Source organism: Leuresthes tenuis, unplaced genomic scaffold (assembly GCF_036924035.1).
Source record: "Leuresthes tenuis unplaced genomic scaffold, fLeuTen1.0.hap1 SCAF_23, whole genome shotgun sequence".
Lineage (NCBI taxonomy): Eukaryota > Metazoa > Chordata > Actinopteri > Atheriniformes > Atherinopsidae > Leuresthes > Leuresthes tenuis.
Genome location: NW_027325377.1, coordinates 5,616,328 through 5,642,589, shown reverse-complemented (window position 1 = coordinate 5,642,589; position 26,262 = coordinate 5,616,328). Strand labels below are relative to the sequence as shown.

General features: G+C 39.2%; 1 protein-coding gene and 1 long non-coding RNA gene across 8 annotated transcripts in view; one reads left to right on the top strand and one right to left on the bottom strand.

Moving 5' to 3' along the window:
* The window catches only part of nav3 (neuron navigator 3), a 250,609-nt gene that overhangs the window by 85,995 nt on the left and 138,352 nt on the right, over nucleotides 1–26,262 (bottom strand). For all 7 annotated transcript variants that reach the window (XM_072377820.1, XM_072377815.1, XM_072377816.1 and 4 more), the window contains exons 4-5: nucleotides 8,919–8,991; nucleotides 3,447–3,621 (exon numbers count right to left, since the gene is read on the bottom strand). In XM_072377820.1, the coding sequence (XP_072233921.1) occupies nucleotides 3,447–3,621; nucleotides 8,919–8,991 (248 nt within the window). The remainder of the gene's footprint in view (nucleotides 1–3,446; nucleotides 3,622–8,918; nucleotides 8,992–26,262) is intronic.
* Nucleotides 1–26,262, top strand: part of LOC140283151 (uncharacterized) — a 251,521-nt gene that overhangs the window by 221,507 nt on the left and 3,752 nt on the right. The window lies entirely within an intron of this gene.

The window sequence follows — 26,262 nt, the reverse complement described above, 5'->3', positions numbered from 1 at the left end:
GCTAAAAGTGAATCATTGGATCTGTTTGTGTAAATCTGCTGGAGAGATTTCATTTAAGTGACATTTCTTTCATTTCAAGCATGCAGTTGTCTGGATTATCTTGATTTCTTTTAAGTCGGACAAGCAAAAGCACACAGGAACTAATCATGATGGAAAATTAGAATTAAAAAGATATGAATAGACTTAATTACATTTAGCTATTTCCAATTTGGAGGGAAGGGAGGGTTGGTGGGATGCTTGCATCAGTCGCTTATGAAACCTCAAACAAAAGTAAATGATGATTTGATTCACATCGACATAATACAACAGTGTATAAATCCAGGTAAACTTAACCTTCATCAGTAGATACAACAAAAAAGAAGGTCATAGCTGTAGACATACTGTAGACCTATTATGTCTGTGAACAATACATGTTGAAAATATTTTTCAACAATTTCCCTGCACACTATCCTAGCCTACGAGCAACACTATTATGCATATTTATCACCTGTCCATGGGATTGCATGGAGGTTTGCATGTGCTTGTAGATGAGTTTGTGTTTTAAACATAATTGCTGTGAAACATTTACTAATTACATTTTATTTAACTGATTTACGGCTTTGTTCTGGCAGCAATCTATCTTTCACTCTCTGAGCGTACTTAGACTAGTCCAACAGGAAGAACAGCCAGATTTGAATGCTGTGCTTGCAAACAGCAGATTGGTCTGCCTTTAAAGACCTAGCATATAAATCTGAGATAGAAATCATGAATGAAAGATTAGAGGGCATTGGCTGGCTTTTTTTGTTTCAATGCATTCTTTAATCTCTCCAAGAATTTTAAATAAAGCTTGGGATACTGATAAATCAGAGGATTGTAGTGTTTTTTTCTATTCTTATTATTGACAAAACAACTTGACATGATTTAAATATTAGTTTCCTGCATCTTCAAACAAGATTGAATAAAGCACCACAAGGAATGCAAAAGGAAATGAATACAGTTGCAGCACAGGATAGCAAATCATCTGTGTCTGATGTGTGACTCCCACACTGATGATCATGTGGCTCGTTCTTACTCCAAAGCACACACACATTTCTGAACTGTTGGACCTTCATAAAACACTGTTAGCTTGAGCAGTGGTGACAGTGGCTTCTCACTGTCTTTGGTTTCTAAACAAAATTCATTTGCCACACCTTGACATGGTTTTTCAGTGCGGAGAAGGAAGTTGAACAGCCAAGTGTCCCCAAAAACTCACAGATTAATGGCTTACTTTATCACAGACAGACATGGAGCGATGCCTTGACCTCCACTGTGGCCTTGAGCAATCAGACGTGATTAATAGTCCAGAGAGAGACAATGAGAGCTGAGGGTCTATGTGAAAATGGACTGAGACTCTTCACAGAGAATTTGAGTCAAACTCATACATTCCTGCTCCTCAGACATCTTCCAGACACATCTGTGTATCTTATAGAAGCCAAAAAGACACACTGCTGAAAAGTGTGGCTTCTGTAATTTCAGAGTGTGCATGTGTGTGTATTAATTCACCAACACTAAACTGATACGGAAGTGTGCTTCCAACGCTTCACTGTTTTCGGTGCGAATAAGCATTGTCCACCTGTTGTGGTGGTGTAAGCTTTTTTTCCTGAGGTGGGGTGGGGGTGGAATGAAAGGCAGCTGTGCCCCTAATAACCCCTGAAACATATTTAAATGCTCGATACACAGCTACCACCTTCTTACTCGTCCAAACACAGTGAAGCCAAAGATCTTGTATATATCATTTTACTCACATACCCACTACTCAAGTGCTGAGACTAACTGCTCTAACTGCACTAATTTCATGGATGGACACACGCACACACACACGCACACACACAGCCAGATAGGCAGTGCAGGAACTTGATCTGGTCAGAGGGAATGCTGCTCATGTGTGGCATGTCAGACCTTCCCTTAGATGCTCCTCTAAGGCCTGCTCTGTCTATTTACAACTCACAAGGACGGGCTCTCTTTGCTTTTACTGCTTTTGACTGCCAGCACCTCAACTGTAAAACACCACTTACAGTGGTAAACTGAGGAAAGCTCACCATCCATTAAATGAAATAAAAAGTCAAATGCTACAGTGTGCACTGTTAAAATTCTAACACAGCACAGCTTTATAAGCCTTCTTATTACAGACACACACTGGACATCAAATGTTTAAATCTTTTGTAGTTAAATGCTTTTAATCCTTTAGTTTAGATGATTTAGATCATTTCAATTACTTGGCTGACTCTTTGACGTTTATTCTAATATTTTATTTTATTTGGACAGATGACAAGAGCAGCATCACCCAGAACATTTTCTTGCTTAACATAAAGCAAAAGTTTGCAGCTAGTTAGCTTGTCTTAGTATGAAGGGCAGAAACCTGGAGAAACAGCTAACCTGGCTTTGTTTAAAGGTATCAAAACCAGTCTACTAACACACATGGGTTTTTCATCTTTTAAAATCAAAATTTCTGCTATGTTACGTGAAAACGTTAATTGGACATTAAATGTTGGACTATTTTAGATAGATGAAAAGTTTTTCGATGAAAACTAGATATTTTTATCCTTTTGTTATCCACCCATCCAACAATCTTCTATACCCACTTAATCCAATTCAGGGGGGGAGAGGGCAGGAGCTTATCCCAGCTGTCATTGGGTAAGAGGCAGGGTACACCTTGGATGGGCTGCCAATCCATCACAGGGCCACACAGAGACAAACAAGTAACACAACCAAGCATGTGCACACTCACTCTGATGGACAATTTAGAGTCACCAATTAACCTGACATGCATGTTTCTGGATAGTGGGAGGAAGCTGGAGTACCCAGAGAGAACCCATGCTTACATGGGGAGTACATGCAAACTCTGGCTGGGATCTGAACCAGGAACCCTCCTGCTGAGAGGTGCTGGTGCTAACCACCACACCACCGTGCAGCCCTTCCTGCTGCTACTCTTTAATTCAAATTAAGATCACTGGTTTCTTGATCACTGTAGACAGAAAGATAAGAGAGTTATACGACTACCACCACCAAAGAGAGAAAGTATTCACGCAACATGAGACCTGGATTTCATTAGAAATGTAAATCTCTCCTCTGCTGCCATAAAACTTGACACATCCCTGTCAAAACTTCAAAAACTGATGAAGAAGAACTCTAATCAGAAACATCTTCCACAAAGATCCATTTCAAGCAGCACCACTTTTCTGTTTACAAAAGCTTTGATTGGACCTCATTAACCCTCTGAGGTCTATCGCATGATGTCATCATGGCTCAGAACCCAGAGGGTTAAGCATCCAAAATTAATAAATCCATTGATCTGAAATAACTAGCAAACCAGTTTCTATCATTTCTAACCTTCTTCTAACCCAAATCAGGCAGAAACCAACATCAAATTACTGTAATAGAAGCAGCTGGAGGATCTAGCCCAGGAATGAATCTGAATCTGAACATACCTGGACTGCATCTCTTGTGTCTTGAGGCTGCTGGTGGAGGGTGTAGTACTGCTGGTCTGCTGGCTGAGCTCCACCAAAGACTGGTAGTACTGCTGCTGTTGCTGCTGCTGCTGCTTGTAGCGTGACAAGATGAAGAAAAGACCAAGGATGCTCTTCAGGTTGCCATTCCTAATCTCTGAAAGGACAAAATGAGAGGAAAATTTAGGTTGCCGTGACAGTTATTTAACAAGTCCTTCATTAAGTGAGTGCATCACTGCATCAATGTTTTGCTGCTGCATCAAGAGATTTACATCTTTACCCTGCATCTCCCCTCTGGCTTTGAGCCAAAGCATTTTCATGGAATTAAATAACTTCTGTAAGTGAAAGTGGTGTCTAAGTTGTTTTTCATTTGTCTTTGACTCAACCAGTGTTCTGTGACGCTTAAGATAAATATTTTCCAGACTGTGTATTGTGTCTTTCAAACACTATAAAGTGAGCATATGTTGCCTTTTGAAAAGGCCCTCTTGGGGACAGAGTTCTAGCACAGCTGTTGTGCAGCAAACATAAGACTCTATAAGGGCAATTATACACAAGCCTTATCTGGTGTAGGTTACAGATGTGCTAAGTGTAATACTGAGAATTAGACAGTATACAGTTTGGCCACTTAAATGTATTTAGCATGAAGTAAAGAACATACGCAGAAAACAAATTATTTAAGCCACTGCTCCAGTTGTCGTAGATCCAAACTAAAACATCTGCTTACATAAATTAAGTCACAAGCTGAGTTATTTAGGAGTGAGGTTCAGCTTTAGAACATCTGAACTGGTGTATGACTGGCAGAGGTCTGTTGGTCAAACAGCCAAAAATACAAAACAGAAACAGCATACAGCTTTGCTTTTACCATAAAATGAGGAAGTGGCTAGCAGCTGTAAGAAATATGGGGGAACATGGCAAAGGTAAGCCATTTCAGAAGTGATAACCACACATTATAAAGCACACTAATTCCAAATAAATGAATGTTGAAAATGAACAGAAAGAAGGTAGGAGTAATGTGTGTGAATATAAAAGCTTGTTTTCATCTCATCTGTATCAGATCTCCAAGAAACTGCAGCCCCGCAGACAAAGCGGAGTTGGAAATAGAAATGAAGCTTCCTTTTGTCTATAGCATAAATCTGTGCCTCAAACATCTCTTACAGACTCCTGCTCCAGGAAAGTAGAAAAAATTGATCACTATTGCTAACGCATCCATTTCTAAAATGGACTTTTCATAGTAAGCCCTCTGTGGAAGCTGGCAGGCAGAAGCAGGGCAAGGATGGCAGCAGCTGACACAGGGCTTTTTATTCTAGCTTTCAATCTGCTGAGACACAAACATCCTCCCCAGCCATCCATGGCTATGATTTTTGCGACTAGGAAAGTTGGAGAAGATTAATCTCCAGGGGGTATTTTCCATTTTCTAATGCCCAGAGGTGGTAATTTATACTCTGCCTTTGAGAACAGAGGCGTTCTCTGTGCTTTAGTGAAGACAATGTTGCAGATGCTACCAGCAGCATGTTGGAGACCAAAACTTTTGGAAAATTGTAAAAGTAACGTTTGATTTATGAGAATAAAACTTCATCAAATGAGGCCCAAAACTTATTATAATTTTGCAAGATAACAAACACATCAACAAGCCACAAAACGCCTTGAAAAATCAAACACATTTCATATTATTAGCAAAGACAAATATGCAGCTTATCAGACCCCAACAGAAAAGAATTTTGCCAGAAGAATTCTCCCCTGAATAGTTAAACGTGGGTGTTCAGGTGTGCATAGACAGATCTTCTAAGCCATAAAGGATGGACAAACCAGACCGCTGTAAATTAAGATTCAGCTGTAAGTAAGACAGTGTTTATGGGCTCTTTATCAGAAGTCACTACTCTGCCACACAAAGGGACCAAATTTTGTAGCATGGAGGAATCTACCTGACTTTTTCAGAGGTTGTATGACAAATATGAGTAGTTTAGATAGTTCTTGCTTGTCCATCAGTTCTCTGCTGCTCACGGAGACTGTCCTCCTTGTTTGTTCAAAGAATTGGCAACCTCTAGTGAAGCTAGAAGTGTTGAAATGGCATCCATATTGGTGTTGATATCATAAGTGTTGTTATTTTTAAAAGCCATCAAGAAAGTCACTTTTTGTCCTAACGTGTTTGAAGTAAGGCAACCAGCTAAATGGCATCAGTGACGGAGATGGTTACATTGTAAAAAATATTGTATTTTCATCTATCTACGATACTTTTTGAACCTTAACCAAGTAATGTTGATGTCGAAACTTATTAGAAAATATGAGGCACAGAAGAGAAGAAAGTCTGGGCGCTTAGTAACATTATAACTGCACGGCTACATATTCACACAGCAAATAATTGTTTGATGTTGTATTAAGTTTTAACTTATTGAATATTGAATTCAAACAGCCATGAAGTCATAAACATTAATATGGAGTCCTTGATGTTCATGAAAGGGTGTCAAATTGTGGTAATGAATGCTACATATTGAGTTTTGTTTTTCAAACCTATTCATGCATTTTCCAGTCAGAAAGTCAAGGCTAAACATTAAACTTGAACTTAAAGCCTTATCCTCACGCATGGCCCCACGTTCTGGTCACAGATCAAGTGCATCCCCTACTGATTCAACACAGATGAATGTTTAAGGGCACTAATGAAATCGGACCCATAAAAAAAAGAAAAAGAAAAAATATATTGCACCCACTGAGATCAAGGAAAATGGACTTTATTGTGGAGAGGCAGGTCATATTCCAAGTTGTCCGCAAGTACTATAAACCATAAAGAGCCTGTTCTGCAAAGGTCTCAGATGCAAAGACCCTGAAGTAGAAAATGCTTTAATGATCTCCTGTAAGGACCCCTGAATTCTCTCATTATCAGCTGCAGGAACCATGTGTTTCAGGGTTTTACACCTGCTTTTAAGGCTGGAAATGATGTACTAAACTTCCTGTGGATAATTATCACATTTCAGGTAGTAAAACCTTTTATGTCATCAGTTTATTATGTTTGGTGTGCAAAATGTGGGGGTGAGTTTTAGTAGGTGGATGCTTGGGCTTTATAAGCACGACTGTAAATGTCCAAAGTAAATTCATGGTATTTCACCCAATACTGTTGGATGTATAGAATAACAATAAAAAGAAAAAAATAAGTAGAAAAATATTAAAACAATGGCTGTCACTTAAAGCTAAACATAGTGATGCTAGTTATTGAGGGTCAGCTTTTAAAACCGCCCTCTAATCAGATTCTGATCTTGTAGTTTCTTATCTGTTGTCCATCTTAGTCATAAGCTCTCTGCTACAAATTACAAGCATTCTGCTCCACTTGCTTTCTTGCATTAAAAAAGGCTTTGATTTATTTTTATTATGGCTCATAACCTCCCTCAGTGGAAAAGTCAATGGGGGAACAAAAACACCCTTCAATAAGATGAGTTTTTCCGGAACTTTGGTTTACAGCCTCCCACAAAAGGAAAAGCAAGCAGATCTTCTAAAGAGGTTATTGCTATAAGTAGGTTCTGGGTTCCTCTATGCACATCAGATATTCTACTTTATTTAATTCCAATGCCTTGTAAAAACATAAAGGCTGCATATGCCAGGAAAGCCTGAGCAAATTCAATTAGACATGAGAGGTCGGCCATGGCCATGTCATTCAACACACAAACAGAACCACACATGTATGGAAAGAGAGAAAGATGGATTGAAGGAAAGCGGTAATGAAATGCATCAGCAACAGCAATGAGCAGAGTAACCCAATAGCCCATATATCTAGAGACCCACTTTGAAATTCCAGGCCCAGTGAGTCACTTTGCTGTTTTTAGAGCTGTAGTTAGGGGCACAGAATTTAGAGCTGCCGGTCAGTGTGTCAGGCTGTTAGACTATTTCTGCTCTTTAAGAGGTCAAGGCCACACTCACCTCTATAATGTTTAAAGAGGAACAGAAAGAACAAAAGAGACATGGGTTGTAGGAAAACACAGGTCCTCAATAAGAGCTGGAGAGGCATGCACATGTACATATGCACATGGACCTGAAAAAGGGGCCTTTTGTTAGCAGCTACAGACAAAACAGTAAGTTACACTTTCTGCATGAGTCTGGCCTGTCACTCCTACCCATTGACAAGTTGGCACTGCTGAGTACAAATGTTTGAAATTCACATGAATATGATACATTGATAGAAAGAAAAATGTTGGGAGTGATAAAAATGGAACAAAGCGTGAATAAGTTGTATTTCTTATCAAAAGCTAGCATTGATGAGAAACATGGTTGACTCTTCAGATTAGAATACGTTAGTATACCTCAAACTATTTCTGTTTGTATGGTGAATCGAGTTTGTGCAACACATGTCAAGCGGTTCTCCTCATTTGATGCAATGCTAAATCAAGCATATGTTGCTTGGCTACATACAGTAAAAGCTGACTACTGTTGAAAGCATTATTCAGGTTTTTATCCACAAGAGAAATAAATATCAAGCAATAATTTGAAAAGCCTTAAAAAAGAAAGGTGAATAAGACACATTTCCATTGACTGTTTTGTGAACTAGGCTGTGTGATGTCACCAGAGGGTAGCAGTTTAAGCTAGTGGCTGTGGCTGTAACAAGTAGAAGTTGTTCTAAGCTGAAACAAATCTAAAGGAGGAAAAAAACAAACAAGCAGCCGGAGTGTACATCTGCTGGAGGAAAATGGAGAAACCTCATCTTCAGAAATGATTTTAATCTATGGGAATATCCGGCTTATTTTATCATAAATGGAAAAGAAGCCGGTAAGTTTTTTCTTTGTTGGCTCAGATTGGAAACTATTGCTTCTATTCTTCCTAATGCCCATCGAGTCTTCTTTGAAACAGATAAAAACCACCTCAAGCAAAAATTTTATCTTTCTTGCTCATAGGTTGAAGTTGCTTTTGTTTTTATTTTTACTTTAATTTATTTGTCCACCTTTTCTTAGTTATATCTTGAATGCGAATCAAAAATTGCAGTGGAAACTCGGCTAAAGATGGACCCTATGGTAATCTTGGATGGCTCCCAAAGAGTCAAAAACAAGAGTAAAATAATCAGAACATATCGCTTGGCCCTAAAACGGGATTTTTACACAGGCATAGTGATACATTTTAGCTTGTTGTTTAAGTCATGTCATGTGAACCCTGAAGATCAGAGGGGAAATGCTCTCCAGTTTTCAATCCTCCCACATTCCACTCCAATACCCTAATGACTGCCTACACTGCCATAGTGAAAACTGGAGATGGAGAAACTGTGGACCCTGTCATGATACCAACATGGTAAATTCCATTGCTGTGAAGTATGATAGTATGTCTTGGAAATAGGCTTTTAACCAGTTTTCTGAACAGGAAAGCTACCCACAGAGTGTTGGGTGGTGCTCGAACCACGTGAATTTTCCAGGTTGAAAAAAATTAATCTACTGTTGTCCATTTTGAGTCAATTAAGAGTTTTATCACGTGAATTCGTCTTACCTTCTGCTGAGAGCCCCTGTACATTCACTCCTCTGGCATCAAGGAAACTGAGGCAAGCGTCCACATTCTCGATCTGTCGGGAAGATGGCAGACAGTCAGCACAAAGGACAGACCCAGCGAGAATGTGACAACACTTAACATTCAACAAGCTAAAATGTCTTGGGGCACAGGGCTCAGTGGAAGGGGCATATCAGCGTTATTACCCATAAAGCACATCATTGTGTGGTTATCACCCGACCCCCGCACGACCCTTGGACCCGGCTGCATGACATACTGACCGCAGTGTGTTGCCACCTACACAACCCCATGCATATCATGTACACACATTGAAGTAGTGCTCACACCCATAAGTATACACAATACCAATCAAACACCTTTCACATATCTTTGCACATAGACTCAGAATGGCCTATTTAAGGCCTTTCATACTGCATTCAGCAGCTGTTACTTTATAAACTAGTATCGATTGCACAAAGGTCCTCTGAGGTTGCAGTTATTAGGGGGATTTTTGCTTTCCTTGACAGCAGCTAGCGGGCGGCTTCATTAGCATGGCGGCCGGCAGCCAACAACCCTCAGGAGGTCTTTTATGACAAGGTTGAAGGTCAAAGCGCTCTGTTTCAGCGCAGTGTGTCAGGGACACAACATGGGGCAGACCGGGCAACTCAGTCAGACATCCAGCGGCAATGATGATTCATGAGCTGTAACTGCCCCTCAGCTCACTCCTTCTCTTTTTAATGCTTGCTTACTCAATTTCCATCTCTCTCTTTAATAATCAGAAAGACATGTTGTAGAAGTATGATAATGAGTCATATCTACACAAAGACACTACTGATTCTCCTACTGTATTTTCTTAGGTGGATTAATGATGTGTTTCTCAGGGAAGAATAAGCCCTTTCTTCGGGTAACCTGTCTGTGTGTCTGGCACAAGGAGTTTTGGCCCTTTGGGTTGTTTGTGGGGTCTTTGTGGATTGGCCTTGCTCCCTCCAGACACCATCACATGTCATCAGACTGGGTGAACAACTCAGACTCTTTGTTGTGTTCTTTGAGTCCTCCCAAAGCAGGTTTTGCGGGGCACACTGCTGTCCTGCTGTAGGAGACTGCAACTGCAGACAGTGAGCTGTTGTGTGGGGGTGGTACTGGTCTGCAAAAATGTTTAGGTCCATGCAAGTGGCAAGTGTCAAAGTGAATGCCAGGATGTAGGTTTTCCCAGCAGAACACAGTATGATAGCAAGATGAGCAGTACCCACGTCAGTGATTTTACTGTTGTGGCTGATTGGTGTAAATACATGGTGTTTCCCACCGGAATGCTGTGTACAGTTAGGCAGGAAGAAAACATTCTGCTGAAGTAGGATACTGAATACATTAACGTCATAATGTCATACATTGACCTCTGAATTAAATGCATTTGTCAATGATCTGTAGACCAACTCGCGGAGGTCTTTTCCGATCTGATGCCGCTCCTGTATCAGCATGAGAGCATCATTTCAAGTTACCTTTCATTATGAACCATCCCTTATAAATGAAATGAATAAATAAATAAATAGAAAAAATATATAGATAAACTTGATGACATTTCTAAAGTCTGTTATTTAGTCAAAACTTGCATAGACCCTGGCATCCTCCCCATTGTGACTCTCAGTAACATCATTTCTTCCTTAACTCCCATTTTAATGATTCAAATCTATACTTGCTGTTTCTCATTTAGTGCTCATTTAGAGATGCTAAAGCTGGTTTGATCAACAGGGAGACTTGGGGACACAATTTCCCACACAGACCTTCTCCATCTGCCCAACAAAACCACAACCTTCCACTTCAAAACACCACACACGTTTTTGTTTCACATCAGGCACCAAATAACCTCATATGTGGGCTTCTATATTCTCTGCCCACATGCTGCACACACAGACTGACACATGCATGCCCTGGTGCTTGCTTGTTTGATTATCCCACACACATTCTCAGAAGTTTGTATGTGGAAAGACATGTGCTGAGCAGCATTTCTCCAGTCTTAATTAGACTAAGTATGAAGATGGTGTTGGATGTAGGAATTGTTTGCCAAAATAAACAGCCTACAGAAACAAGGGATACGCAGTCAAAAATGTTTTCATGATAACAGCCATGTTTATCAAAAGACAAATCAATTAGAAAATATTCACAAAAGCTGGCACCTCGAGTCTTTTCCACACGCTGCGTGTTTGTGTTTATGTGTGTGTTTGAAGGTTGATTTAATAGCTGATTAAAACAAAAAGGAGTAAACTCATAAACACACAGTAAATTTCTTTAGTTGGAGCCAGATCTGTCTTTTTTTTAAAAAAATGACCAACATCACTGAAGAAAACCCATGCCGCCTTCCTCTGAGCTTGGAAATGACAATCCAGCCAGAAATTTTGAGGCTTTTAGACAAAACTGATGTTTGTTTTTACTCTATATTAGCTCTAAAATGACGTAAACAAGTGTAATAATGTTTGAAGGCGTTGATGAAGGCCAGGGCATTAATGCTCCGCAGGGTTCTGGTGATGTTTTACTGCTAGTTTGGTGGGCGGTTTGGCTTTGTGGTGTCCTGTAACAGCTTTTAGAGAAACCGACATCATTTATTTTTCCGACACAGTCTGGCATCAGACAGATCCACGTAAGTCATTAAAAGCAATTTAGAGAGAGGGCATTTTGATGAAGCACACTTCCCCAAATCATGAAGTACTTAAAGCAGGATAAACGAAGAGCATTTAGAGTAGTGACAGGAGGGTGCATGTAAAACACAGGCTGAGGGAAGGACACGCGACAAAGCCTGGGAAAACGAAGAGAAGCCGTTACATTTCTCTGATGATCAGTTTCAACTGAGCTATGTGTTATTTATAGAGCCACAAATTAAAAATATCATGTTCCAACTAACACGGGCAGCGGGGCACCGAGGCTGAGTGGCCCAGGGCTTAGAACCAAGCACTGCCTGATTCAGTCTTGCATCAAATAACTGAGAGAGAAAGAACACTGAGAAGACCAACCGGATACAAGTCTTAGAAAAAGTTGTAGAGGGACAGGGGTTTGAAATTTTCAACTAAGGATGAGAAGTTGCTCACATAAACAAATGGTATCCAACTTATGCGTTGTAAATTACAGAAACAAGGAGGAACTTTCAAAGTGGTGCAAATATTGATGTGTTGTGCTCTATATGTGAACAAATGCTGCCTGTGTTCCCCTTTACATCCATATTAAGTAAAAAAACATTAGCTTTAAAATGTAACTTTATAATACGTACTGATTATTGGCAGGAAATCAGAGAGGTTCGTTCTGCAGCAGCATGATAGCGAGACAATGGGCCTTATTCGGTCTACACTCCTGCATCAACTGGCAAGGTTACTTTTATTGCATTCATCGTTACAATATAATAGCAAATCTATGTAGGTATTACAAAGTGGAGCACAAAAGAAGAAATGTCAGACTTTCAGATGAATAGTATCTGAAAGTGATGTTCCTGAGAAATGGGAAAAAAATCACCAAAGATCTGACACATGTGAAAGGTGCATCCTGACCTTCATTTGATCCATACTATTCACTGAAGCCTCATCAGAAATGGTCTCCATGGAAGGATGGCTGTCAAGAAGCCATTCTTAAGGAAGGGAAACAGGGAGAAAAGGCTGAGCTATGCCAAATGACACAAGAAGTGGACTGAAAATCAGTGGCAACAGGTCTTATGGAGGGATGAATCCTCCCCAGAGCCCAGACCTCAACATTATTGAAGCAGTGTGGGATCATCTGACAGAGAACGGAACAAAAGGCAGCCCACATCCAAAGAAGAGCTTTGGGATGTCCTTCAAGAAGCCTGGAGAACTATTCCTGAAGACTCCTTAAAGAAATTACAAGATATAAAGTTCCGGCTGTATTGAAGAACATCAACTTTTGACATTTTTTAGAATTGTACAACTGTTTTTGCCTTATATACTGTATTCCCATTTATGTTTGCACAAATTTCAGTAAAACACTGCACCCATTGTCAGTTTTCCTGGAAAGAAGTGGTGACTTTTACACAGTAATCTATATAGCATTAATTTCCAACTGAAGTCTTCTCAAGGCACTTTTCAATGAAAGCAAACGAGTTAAATTCAAATCCAATTCAAAGTAAATCCAAATCAATACAAAAGTAGGATGTCAATCCATAAAAATAGTCAAGGCAGACATTGAATTAGTATGATTTAACTCACCGTCCTGAGGATACCAGGGGCAGTGGGTGATGAACTCCAAATTTTAGTATTTATATTAGTCTTTATATTACATAGTTGGATGGAAAGTTGAGTCTAATAATAAAATACAAGTGAAAAGGACAAGACATGTTTAAGGGCCAGCCATATGAATATTCATACCTGGAAACATGGGGGTGTAGAGATTTATTGCTGTGATGTAAGCTTCAATGCAGATGGCATCAAGGGAAAGTTCTTTTCACCACAGACACAGCTACAGTAACACACGATGAGCTCATTTAGCTAATTGTGAACAAGGTAATGCCAAATATACGTCTGTGACACGAACCGTCAAATCAAATGATTTCCTCATAAGTGTGGCTCATGTTGCATTTCTACACCTCAAACTCTCTTTCCACCTCAGTAAGACTTGGTGAGCAACAAAATGAGATACAAGCTGCGTCTTTATGATTGCAGCTTAATGCCTTCAAGTCCCTCCTCGCTTGTGAAAAGTGTGTTCTGGCCTGTCAAGCCCCCTTAACTGTATCAAGTGACAGATGTATTATGGATGGAATTCAAAAGTGCTATCCCTAAGATGCAACTGTCAAATACAAATGGACCAACACCTCAATTACATTTCACACGGGACAGAAAATAACCTCCTTTAAGACAAGACTAGAAAACCAGGCATTAGTGTTTTGTAGTACATGAGCACTGCAAGATAATTGAAGGGTTTTACTCAAAATGCTACATTATTACTGGAAAATACATGCAACCTTAAATCCCTAAATCAGTTTTCCAAAAACACAGATGACTCAAGCTTAAAAAACAGAACTATTTTCTGAGTAAGCCTTGGGGTGATTCAGTTGACCCCAAGCGACCTGGAGTTTTTCTTTCCAGTTTTCTTAATCTTAAACTGAATTATTTTTTTTTAAATCTACATTTACAATCAATGTCTCTGAATTACTTTAACACCAACATCAAAACCCAACACAAGTCCAGTCCTGATGGATTCAGTCATTAAAGCCTGTCAACAACGAGCTTTCTGGCTTTAAAAGCAATTGGCCGAACTTTTCTTTGGCTTAACGTAAAATGAATGTAGAATAGTGTGGAGTGAATCCGAATAAATCCAATCCAACTTTATCATCTTCTTGTGATCTCCTCGGCAAATGAAAGTCAGTGCCAGCCAAAGCTAACAAAAATCGTTTCTTATTCAGAAATCTCGGCATCAAAATGTGCTTTTTCCCTCAGCTGATGTACACATCAGAAATGTTGGGAAGATAATTGCACACTTCTTGTGCTTGTTAATTCCTCCTGGCATTTAAAATGCAATGAAGCAGAGCACATCATTTATGTGGAGCTGTCTTATATCTGGAATACTTTTTGCTGTCAGGATATACTTTATTAATCATTGCAGCTGAGCGGCTTTAAAATCAAAATGTTTGTATGAATGCAAAGATATGCATCCCCTGCTTTCTGATTTCAGCATGAAGGTTTAGAAAAAATGAATCTGAGAATTATTTGCTTCTTTTCATAAGAAATACCATAAACCAGAGAGACATGGTAGCTGAGAGTTCGTCTCTACACTGTTAGGATTTGCAGCCACTTGGCTTTTCTACTCTATCAAACAACTCGGCTCTCTCATCACCCCCAACTCCTCTCGTCAGATCGGGGGGGCTGACGCTTATGCTTCTCCTGATCTTTTCCTAAGAGTCAACTGATTCATCCCTCACACTTCCCTATTGATCCAAAGCAGACAGATTTTGACAGCCGATGAATCAGAACAGATCAAATGAAACAGCTTTAGAGCAAATGATGGGGAGAGGGGAGGCTGGGTTAAAGGACCCCGTCTCTTAATCCAGGCATCTTTGCTTTTCATGTCACAATCAACAGTAAAGAAATGTTTTATTGTTTGGTATTGGCTGAGAATTGTTTCTCATAATATTGATCACGGTGACAGTGCCCAATACCCTTTACCCTGTCTGACATGTTGGATGGCTGGTAGTTAGAGATCTGTAGATGCTATTCACTTTTAGAAAATGATGACTGTTAACCTCACACTGAAGTTCATACGTCCAGATTTATTGGGACAAAGTCTGTCTGTATTTGCATTTGAAGAAGCCTAAATGTTGTGTAGTGTATGCCATAAAGAGGATTTAATGTAAGAATTCTAAACTAAAACTATTGTGTTCAAGTAGCTGAAGCCTCATAAACAAAACAAGCTCCTACAAGAGTTTTTTCCCCTTAAGTTTACAACATTAAATAACTCTGAGGGTCTCCATGTGGCATCTGCTGCACAGGCAGTGTGTAAAGGCTGGGAGAAAAACAAAGAGGTTCCATGTGTGACAGACATCAAGTAGTCCCCTCATTAATTTGGTTTTGATCTCTTTTAATCCGCTCTTGTCAGATCTCATTTTCACGTCAGTTAATGATGAAGCAAAAAATGAAAAATGCTTAACGATGCAGTGTACAGCAAGGACTGATTTTTTAAATCATTATATTTATCCCCCTTTTCAATTTGTGTTCTTTGTTTTATATGTTTTCATTGTCAACACGCTTTGCCGCAGATAGAGCTTTATAACTGAAAAAAACATGAAGAAACACAATTAAATGAAATGAAAAAAAACTTAAAAGGTTTAGAACTTAGAACTAGAAGAAAATCTGAACAAAGGCTGAAAAAAATCTACATTTTCAGTCATTTAATTGGTCTAAAACCGTGTTTGTGGTCCCACAGTAATATCTGGTAAGCTGATATTTCTTAAAAAAAAAAAAAAAAGTTAGGCTTGAACCTTAACTATAGACTGACCTTTTTTTTACACATTCCCTGCACTGAAACTGCTCTGGTGTGTCCAATACTGAGACACTGCAGTTAAGAACTTTAGTTTTTAGCCCAGTACCACACCGTTTTGCTTCACAACACCCTTTCACCATAATAAATAAAAAGGAAAATTTAAAAAAAAGATGCAGTTAAGTGACTGGATTTTACTGCTGGATGGAGCTCAGAGAAAGTTGGTCAGTAATTACCTATTAGCTCTCTTGTTCTGTGCTGTGTCACATTTACTTGGCTCTGTCAGGTTTTTAATCATGAAAAAAATCCGCTCTGCTTAAATTGTAAATCAAAGAAGACTGAAGCAGTGATGATTTAGTGTAATAAAACTAATGAAATACACTTATATATACCTTACCTTACTTCAGTGTTCTGTATCATGACTAATGGGAAAAACATAATATTACAACAGCAGCATGTGAACAATGTTGCACATGTGCTGATTTCACACATAAGCCACATTCAAAAGATTAAAATGAATAGAATAAATGAAGTGTATTTCCGATAAATTAGAACATGTTTGTTAATCATATGTATATATATATATATATATTAATTCTACAGTTTTATTTTTTATTTATTTTTGGTGGCCTCTGGCAGTGTCTTTGTCAGCCTCTTCAGCATGACAACTAATTCATGTGTACGTCTGCGCATGTGCAGGGTTTCCAATCAAGATTTTCCTTTTAAAAATGTTTTATGACGTCCTCAAAATATTGGAGAAGCCAAAGAGCAAAAAATTCTGTTGTTTAATGCGTTTTGATGCCTTACAGATTATGTGAAGATGACACTGTTGATTACTAGTTTCCCCAAGTGAAACCATCAAACTTGAAAAACCCTACTCTGCAGTCACACAAGACATCACACAACTCTCACCCTATTACTGGTCGCTATATAACAAGCTACATTAATACTTACATTAGTGACTGAGACGCCTCTGGAAGTTTAATCTCTTTTAACCTTAACAAATAACTATGAGACCAACAGCTAATAAAAGATAAAGAGGCTTTGTTAATATTTCAATTAGAATACATTATAGTAAGTAAATAAAGGAGAACAAGCAAGCAGAGAATGTTCTTTATTGGCGAGAAAACAATCCTAAATATTTCTTGATGGGTTCTAATTGGAAACCAACTGGTGGAGAACAGTTTGACTGTTTATTTGCTTCGCACAAATGCTCCATTACATCAGCAACATGATAGATAGGATTTTTGTTGACAGGCAGCAGGTTTGGCTGTCAGTCCTGTCTGATGTCGTCTTTTCCTGAAAGGTCAGTAAAGTTAAGCTGCAGGCGTCCAACGATAACGCAAGAAGAGAAATATCCAACTCAGTCTGCTGAGCGACAGTGGTTAAACCAGTCAGAAGTCTGACTGGGAACAAAGGATTTTAAAACTGTTTCTTCTGCCTCCTCATATTCAACCTCTCTATTTTGTGCACACCGTGTTACACAAAGCTTTGTTTTCTCAAACCTTTGATTCTGTCCAAGTTTAAATGAAAAAATGATATATGATTGTAGGGACCAAACAAATACTGCTGTCTCCTTATGCAAGACAGCACTTATTAAATGAGAAAACATTTTATCAGGACTGACAGATGTTACTGAAATATTTCTTATATATATTTATTTTTGCATGTACTGTCATATCTACAAAGGGAACATTTTTAAAGAAAAACTTGGACATTTCTGAAATGGGTCAACTTTCTGGCACATACAGTAACTGCGGATCATTTTCAGTGACTCTGGCTCACTGTATACCTCCATTTAAACCTGCCTCTCTCCATCCACAGGTGACCAATAAAACAGATACAGGATTTACGCCATCTCTTCCCAGATGTTAAATGTCAGATGTGATTTAATCTGCAGCAGAGCTCAGTTTGTGTTGATAAATCAGGTGAAGAGTATCATTTACATTCACACCCCCTCTATTTTGCGACAGTAAGGTGGAGCTAATTCCCTCTGTTCTCTTCAGGTCAAACACTGGATTTAAATCTACTGCATTTATCTACATACACAGCTGGTGTCAAAGTAAAATGTCATAACCGGTTTCCTCATGGTTAAACTTTTAAAAAATGACAAAATCTCTAGTACAAGCATCGCGTAAGTGTCCAGGAGATCTTTAACCTTACATGTCCTTTAGGTTTATTATAAAGTTGATGCAATAAAGAGTGCTGAACCAATGACAGTTGAAGAGTTGACATCATGTCAGTCCCATGTTTGCCTTCTGCAATGTGTATAACTTGTTAGTCAGAGCAAACATTAAGCCTCTTTTTTTCCTCAGGCAGTAAGGAATGAGAGTGATGCTCAGGGATAACATGAAGCCTTAACACGTACAATGTTGAGAAGGAAGCTACTGTAACAGTATAAACTACAGTGTCCAGCTCAGGAATAAGTTGTTAGTGAGTCCTTGTGTTGAAACTGAGTAACATCTCAGGAGGTAGAACAAGTGAGGAGAAATACAAGAAAAAGGACAAAGAAATTCAGGTAAGAAGCGGGTTGAAGAAAAAAATGCATGAGTCAAAATAGAATGATGAATTTACTATTTGTTTGATTGTAAAATATTTGACCATTCTCACCAAATAATGGGAGCATCTAAATGTCCAAGACAGGCTGCAGCCGGAGTGTTGCAGTCAAACAAACTAGCCTGTTGATTTTTGAACAGCTAGATCAAAAGTCAACGGTCCTTCACTGCGCCCATCTTAAAAACCAGCTTTTTGCTCCCTTAACAGAACATCTGCCAATGTCACACATTTAGAATTACTGATTAAAAGCTTCCAACTGAGCGACAAGTGAGAATGTAATGAGTCCCAGGGAACTAATTTCATGCCAAAAACATATCAAAAGGTCACTAAAGTGTACACCACTACCAACAAAGATTAAGGATGCTTGCAGGGGAACAAAGAAAGGGGAGACAGGCAACAGAGTCAAAGATTAAAGAGATCAATGTTAACACAGCGTGAGAGTGACTTTTACAGCTAAGGAAGTTAAGCACCCATACGTTTAAAACTTGATCATACTCCAAGTCTCTGATGAACATCTGAATGGCATCACTAGCTGTTTTCACACGTGAACACCAGAGGTGTTTGAGAGAATGTGTGGACAATTCAACCCGGTCTTTTTACACAGCTGCTGTTCACACAAGCATATCGAAGTAGGAGGCTTTCTACTGGAAATGCACTCTTCTGGCTAAAATGTGAGGGAGGGTGTGAGAGGGAAAGTGTGTAAAGAGCATGCAGGAGGCAGCACGTCACTGTGTTGTCTTTAACATGTTGAGAATAGCAGATGAGGCTCCTTATAGTCTCGATATGAGTGCTGCATGTATCTGTAAATATCCACAACAGTGAGGAGTTAGCAGAAAGCAGCACACAGGTCAGGAAAAAGGACAGATACGCTAGCATACAAATACTTGCACAGCAGCAGCTAAGAAATATTTGTTTGTACATTGTCTTACCAACTGATGTTCAGGAGATTTTACATGGGGAGTGGGTCGAAAATCTCCAAAATTAGTTCATGTGTACTCACATGCCAACGCTCTGGAACATCTCTAGACCCCTTCAGGATTCCAGTGCTTATGTAAAAGCTTCTATGATCTCACTGTGGGCTTCTTTAAACACTTCATGCATTAATAATGCCACATACTATCAGTAGATACTGTAGATTATTTTTCAAATGTGTGGTTGAACCATAAAAAATACTTTTCACCTAACTGAGTAATATGTTAAATAAAATCTCCTCCTTTATATCACTCAAATATAAAGATTAACAAACATTAATACGTTCTGTTGCCATCTCAGCCTTTGACACTGAAGATATCTTTCAGCCTGTTACATATTTTCCGCCCGGGATGTAAACCCTCTGGTCATGAGCTCCATCATCTCATCACTCCATCATCAGGAAATCCAGATTGTGCAGCAAGAGAAAACTTATTACACTTTCTCCTTTCAGAAGTCTATCTGGACATCTGCTTCTGCCCTCTTCTGAGAGATCACGTACTATCAATTTCCAGGCATGAAAAAAATATCATGTTTCGAAGTTCGCATCATATATTTGCAGGTGAAAATCACAAGCAACAGACTCATGGTAGGTTCACTGTGTGACAGCCAGTGCTGATGTAATCAAACCAACAACACTGACGAAAAGTGTCACATGAGTGCACGTTGTTGCAGCCTTAGTGCAGTCTGGGCCAAAAACTCAAACCAGGAACGTGATCAATTAGAAGCAAAGATTAATAGCGAGCTGCACTGATGATGAACCATCAGGCCAGTGAAGATGAGTGGCTCATGCTGTTTTCCTCTCATCTGGCTGGTGTGCAGGCTACTAACAGATGGGGCCCAGATGAAACTGGTGGGCTTTTATAGTCTCCAAGAAACCCTAGACTCACTAGGTCTAAAAGAGAGCACACCCAGTGCAGTCTTGATTTTTAGACCAAAATTCTGCAATATGACTTGTATAACACAGTAAGAATTACTTTGTTGATTAGATTTAGATAAGGTCCGACTTCACATTCACTTTGCTTGAAAGACTCGTAGCCGCTGGCAATACAGGATTTATCTATGTGACCGTTCATAGGTGCAGTTTGAAAATATGTTAACATGGAAAACCATTAAGTTTGGTACAAAAAATGATGTCTCCTCAAATCTTAGCAGTGAGTCTTTTCTGAAGTCTTCTGGAACCACACTAAAGTAAAAATCTTGTATAATACTTTGATTTATGACAAAATATCTGCAAAACAATTAGCCTCAGCTGTACTTTGTGTTTAGTATAAATCAGCAAATGTCTGCATGCTACATCTGTAAACTAAGATGATTTAGCTCACACATGCTGAACATAATGTCACTTTGAGCATGTAAGCATGCTGACCTTAGCAGTAAAATGCAAAAAAGTGCTATATAAACAATATATATATAAACACAGCTTCACAGAGTAGCCTCCTCTCTCTAGTTGATTAGTAAGTACCTCAATTTTGAAAACATCAAAATGCTGCTACATCATATCTAAGAGACTTTTTTTTTTTTTACATTTTTGATCAGATTGGTAGAAAATTAGCACTATTTAATGAAAACCATTCTCACTTCCATCCCAGTCACATGCTGATGCCTTTGCCCTTGTTTATCAAACACCCTTTTTTAATATATGCAGGATATTTGCCAGATGGCAACCTCACACATCAACGTGGTAACCTCCATGGTTTTATTGAATTAAATGGTATAGACACTGTGTTTTCTTACCACAAAACCAATAGTTTTAATGCTTAATGTTGAGTAAGTACTTCAAATGCCTAACCTAAACCAAGTAGTTTTAATGCCTAAAACTAGGCAAGTACTTGAAATGCCTAAACCAAACTAAGGTGTTTTAATACCTGAATCTAACCAAGTATTTTCAAGGCCTAAGCAAACCAAACAGTGACTGAAACTGAAACTTAAGAGTGAATGAATACAAAGAACCAAGTAAACAATACTTTTACCCTCCCCGCCTTATGTAAATGCTGGATGAGCACTGCAGAATGATGTTTGCAACATTCGGCTATAGAACAGCTCCCTGCATGCTGAACAGTTACAAATAAGGGAATCCAGTGAATTGAAAACTAATGGCAAGGGCTTCTGACCAAGAATTGGTGTCTGATAAGATGTAAGTGTATGTCATTTATATAATAACACAATGTTCTTCCTCCTTTTCAGAAGTGTCTATCTTCTAATAACTTTACAAGTACCTATCATTACAACAACTTTTATGTGTTAGCAGCTAAATATCTTGTGACAAAGGCAACTCCATAGCTTGCTTTGTCAAATTTAACAATATTGGGTGAGTCCTATGGCTGCAAATCACTGATCAACATAGCTTCCTGCTGACAGATGTTACATTTGCATCAAAGAACTCACCTAACCCTTTAAGAAGTGTTTTTTTTCCTGAAATCCTTTGCCAAGGTTGCTAGAAGCTAAACAAGCACATCCAAACTGAAACTGCTCAGTCATCTGTACTGCAAAGAAGTGCTCTGTGGTTTGCTAATGATGTCTGTCTATAATGAGGAGGATAAGCGTTGCGAGGCTTAATATTTTCTGCTGAATGGGCCCCTCTGCCATCTCTGCCTGCCAGTCTTGTGCTTCATTCAGATTACTGGGTGCACATCTGATTCCTCAAGATATCTGTACAGCTATGAAATACTGCACTGTCAGAGGACGAGAGGTTTTACCTCGAAAAGGGATTAGAGCGTGTGCTGTAGGGTGAAAGATGCACATAAACACAGTGTCAGATCCTTAATCCACAGAAAGCATTTATAGTTTTTCATCACATGCATTGAGCTCATAGCTTAATCCAACATCTTGGAAATGAAAAGAACTTCAAATCTACTCACTGCAAGTCTACGGATGATTTCTTAAAAGTTAAGACTAAGAAATCAACTTTCTTACTGAAAAAAACTTAACTTTGGCCTTCAAAACTACCTAACAGCACCCATATTTTCCATCACTGTTAAAGCTGAAACATAGTAAAAAAAATCTGAAAAACTGAAAGTGTTAATAAACGGATCAGACCTCAGCCTCAGTTTAAGAAACTAATTTCCAGCAATTATATGTTCCTTAACCAATCTAACCACACTGTTCCCTGAACTGCAATAGCCACAACTCCATAGTCAAAAGACCAAGGCTAAAATGAAAGGAATCCAATTTGAATCTGTAATGAAGATGTTTCACTGACCAAGAGAAAATGCAGTGACTTGGACATCTGATCTTTTGTTTTGCATTGCTGCACTTTTGCTTCATCCTCAGCAGTAATATATTTAGTATAAAAAGCAAAAACAATCAAAGAGGGAAACTCAAGCCATTGAAGCAATAACTGCAAACATAACTCTTGTTCTAGAGTCCCATTTTGGGTTCAAATTGAGGCAAATGTATGAGACAGCATCTTAAATTAGCTTTGCTTTACACCTTAAATTTCCCACTGGCAATCAAGTGACCTTACAGTCTTAAAGGAGAACAGTTACATGATATAAGCGTAGGTTTTTGTCATGAAGTCTAATAGCAGGGAGATCAAAGGTCAATCTCTGCCATACAGGTCAGGAGATCAGAATGAGAGGTGTAAATTATTCATAGTACTACTCCAAGGTAATTTCCCATGGGCCCACTGGCCAGTGAAAGGTAATAGCCATTAGCCCTGTAATTATGAGAACTAAGTACTCGGAAGCTCATTGAAAGGACTTTAGTGCGGTGCTGGATGAGTAAGGAAGGTTCAAACGAATTGCAGAGAGATGAAATGCCTTGATCCATAACAAATCAAATGTACTCAAAATTTTACTCCTTCCTCCTTACAGGTGTAAGAAGTTAAAATATATTAAAAACAAATCAAAATTTAAACAAACTGAATAGAGAATATTCTATTTGTTTTGTTTTTGCAATATAAAGTAGCTTTGGATGGGAAAAACACCCTGACTGTGATGGCTACTTGTAAATGAGTCAGAAAGGCAAAGTTTTGCTGACCATCACTCATGGAAAAGCTAGATGTCAGCCAAGTTTTTCCCCCTCTCCTTTTATGTATTTTGAATAAGGATTTGGCGAAAAAGAGAGCATTCTGTATGTTGATCATTTGAGAAGCTAGCAGATGCTGATGCTGTGTTGGTTTCAGCTTCTCAGCTTCCAGCAGCTGCTCAGCTGGCTCCAGTCCCCTCATGCTCCAGACCGGCAGCGGCAACTTCAGAATCAGAATCCCCAAAAAGTGAGGGAAAAACTGCAACGGCCAAGGGTTTTAATCTACAGGTGTGCTCCTGTTTTTTTCTCAGTATTAAGAAAGTTGTCTTTAAATGACTAATGTTTTGATTTATTTCAGTTTTCAACATGGGATAAGCAAACCGTGCAAAAGACCACTTCATTTAGAGATTTCTGTGTACATTTGCCATCACATTTATTTCTCAGTTGGGAATTCATTCTTTGCATGTCTGTAAGGCCCGTGTGAAGCAAACTTTGACATCCCCGCCATTCTGCAATGATCCATCTGCTCCCTCTGCGGCAACCTGAGTGTAGCCCAAATATTTGTAACCATGCAGTCTATGCGTGAAGACTTTGCGTGCACCTGGATCAGTTTCCATTCAGAAACACAACATACCAGACAGAGGAGTACAAAATGGATGCTTGTTTTACCCACACCTCTAAGTACTGAACACTGATCACATGACCATGCGCTGGAAGCGACGGCACAGCTGACGCAAAAGGTAGCACACGCAGACTATCTTCAAAGTTGTAACTTTGTTTGTGGACATAGAGAGGGAATCATAAACTGTTTTAAGGTGATTCAGCTAATTTGAAAAAGCCAAGAAAAAAATAAGTAAATAAGATGCAGCCTTTAGTCCTGCTCAGTGTCATGTTCATACTGACTTTGCGCTCCAGTAATAACCTGACCTAATGTAGTAGCCTCTCAGTAATAGAAGCCAATGTTACCTTTGCTATGTAGTTACAAAAACAGCAGAAACTATTGAGAAAGCAACTTAAAATAATCTGGGAAGGGGTCTTCTTTCAAAATTCTTTTGGATTTTTTTCATTGGTACTGGTCTTGCCCTCCAAAGACAAGAACTTTTCAGACTGACCTGCGAGCTTGTTACACACCCAAGTGAGGTAGCAGAGCATATCAATGAGCGGATGTCTGGCACAGTCAGGCCCTTGACGGAAGCTCAGAAGATTGGCATGAACATTCAGATTGCAAGATTTGTATTCAAAGACATGCGGCCCATCAGGGTTGTTTCAGGTAATTGGTTTAGGAACCTTATGATGCCTACGATGGAAGTAGAGCTACAATCTGTACTGTGTTCTGTATAGCTGAGGGGTAGACATACAGCTGCTCATGGTGCAGAAAGCATCTGCAGCACATTCGGGAGTGCTTGGATACATCTGAAGAACTGTTTGTCTATTTGAAATTCGTTGGGATTAGATTTTTGGTAAAAGTGACAGGCCTAATACACGTACACACACATCTTTGTAGCATTGATTTTATGATGGTGTGTCAGATGTTTCCTTCCCCCTCACCCACTCTATAAGCAACCATACTTCCTCAAAGTTCATTATCCCAAGCTGGTCGAACCCTCTGCGGTCAGAGCAGGTGCTGGATCAATGGGCTTAGTAAGTGAATGAGACAAAGACCAAACTGCTCACACGCACACAAACACACACTGAAGACGCTGGCATATCAGGCAACGTGCTTGCAGAGCAGCAGCAGCTTGCCCTTAGAGACCACTGCGTCAGTCTGGACTCAGCTGTTTCCAGCCAGGACTAGAAGCACTTCATGTGACAAGAGTTTATTTTTTCAGAGCCGGTTTTGACATGTTGAACACAGGCACCAACATGAGGGGTTAGCAGGGTTCATATGACCTTAACATTTTCTTCCTTCCTGCTTCTTTAATGTTGTTTTTCTAACAGCGAGCGCAGCCTGCTTCCACTACAGCTGGACCAACCACGGAGGAAAGAATAAAACAGCTGAAACTGCTCTGAACGTGTGAAACCAGTTGTAAAATACAGTTTTGGAGCACAGCCGTGATTTTTTCTTTTTTCCCGCCTAAATATCCTAAACAAAGTTTAAGAAATTCATTAACTTGCCTCTGTTAAACATAACTAGCAGCTGGAAATTTGGTTGATAACAAAGACTTAAAAACAAAGAAACATTTTCATTTCAGTAACACAGAAAGCTGAAGTAGTTAAACAGCCTTAGTCACTTTTAAATGGTAGGAGGGCCGATGCCAGGGCAAACCAACACTGCATAAACACTTAGTCAACTCTAGTTAAAGTGAGGGATAATTATCTCACAGTGACGACAATCAGTGGTTATACAGCCCGTCATCTCATTAAAAGAGGGGAAAAACGACACCACCAACACCATTCAGTCGTGTGGCAGCCAGAAACATAGATTGAAAATGGCATAGAAAGTCAACGATGGTAATTTTTTAACTTTTCATGGCTCTGGAGAATTTTCGGTCAAGTGGAGATGTGGTTAAAGCAGTCACCACCATGGTTCCGAATGGCTCTGATCAGTGACAACCATATTTGCTTAAATTAAGGTCCTGTAATTAAAACTGAAACAAGAAAATGATATGTTGGAATCAATACAAGAAATCCTCCTGGAAAGCATATAAAAGTGAGAATTTCATGAGACTTTGTACATGAACTACAGGCTTCGTCTCAAGTTCTGTCCCCACTTACCGCTGTGTACACTTCCTCCCTTTCAGCCTATGAAAGTTAAAAGGTCCTCAAAAATGTTTCAGGGGATGTTGGCACGTGGGGGATGTTGTTTATAATGGAAAACCAATTGAATTAATTTCAATCTCAGAATTAAGGGACATCTCAAATGTGACAAGGCCCATGTGTGGCAGAGGTC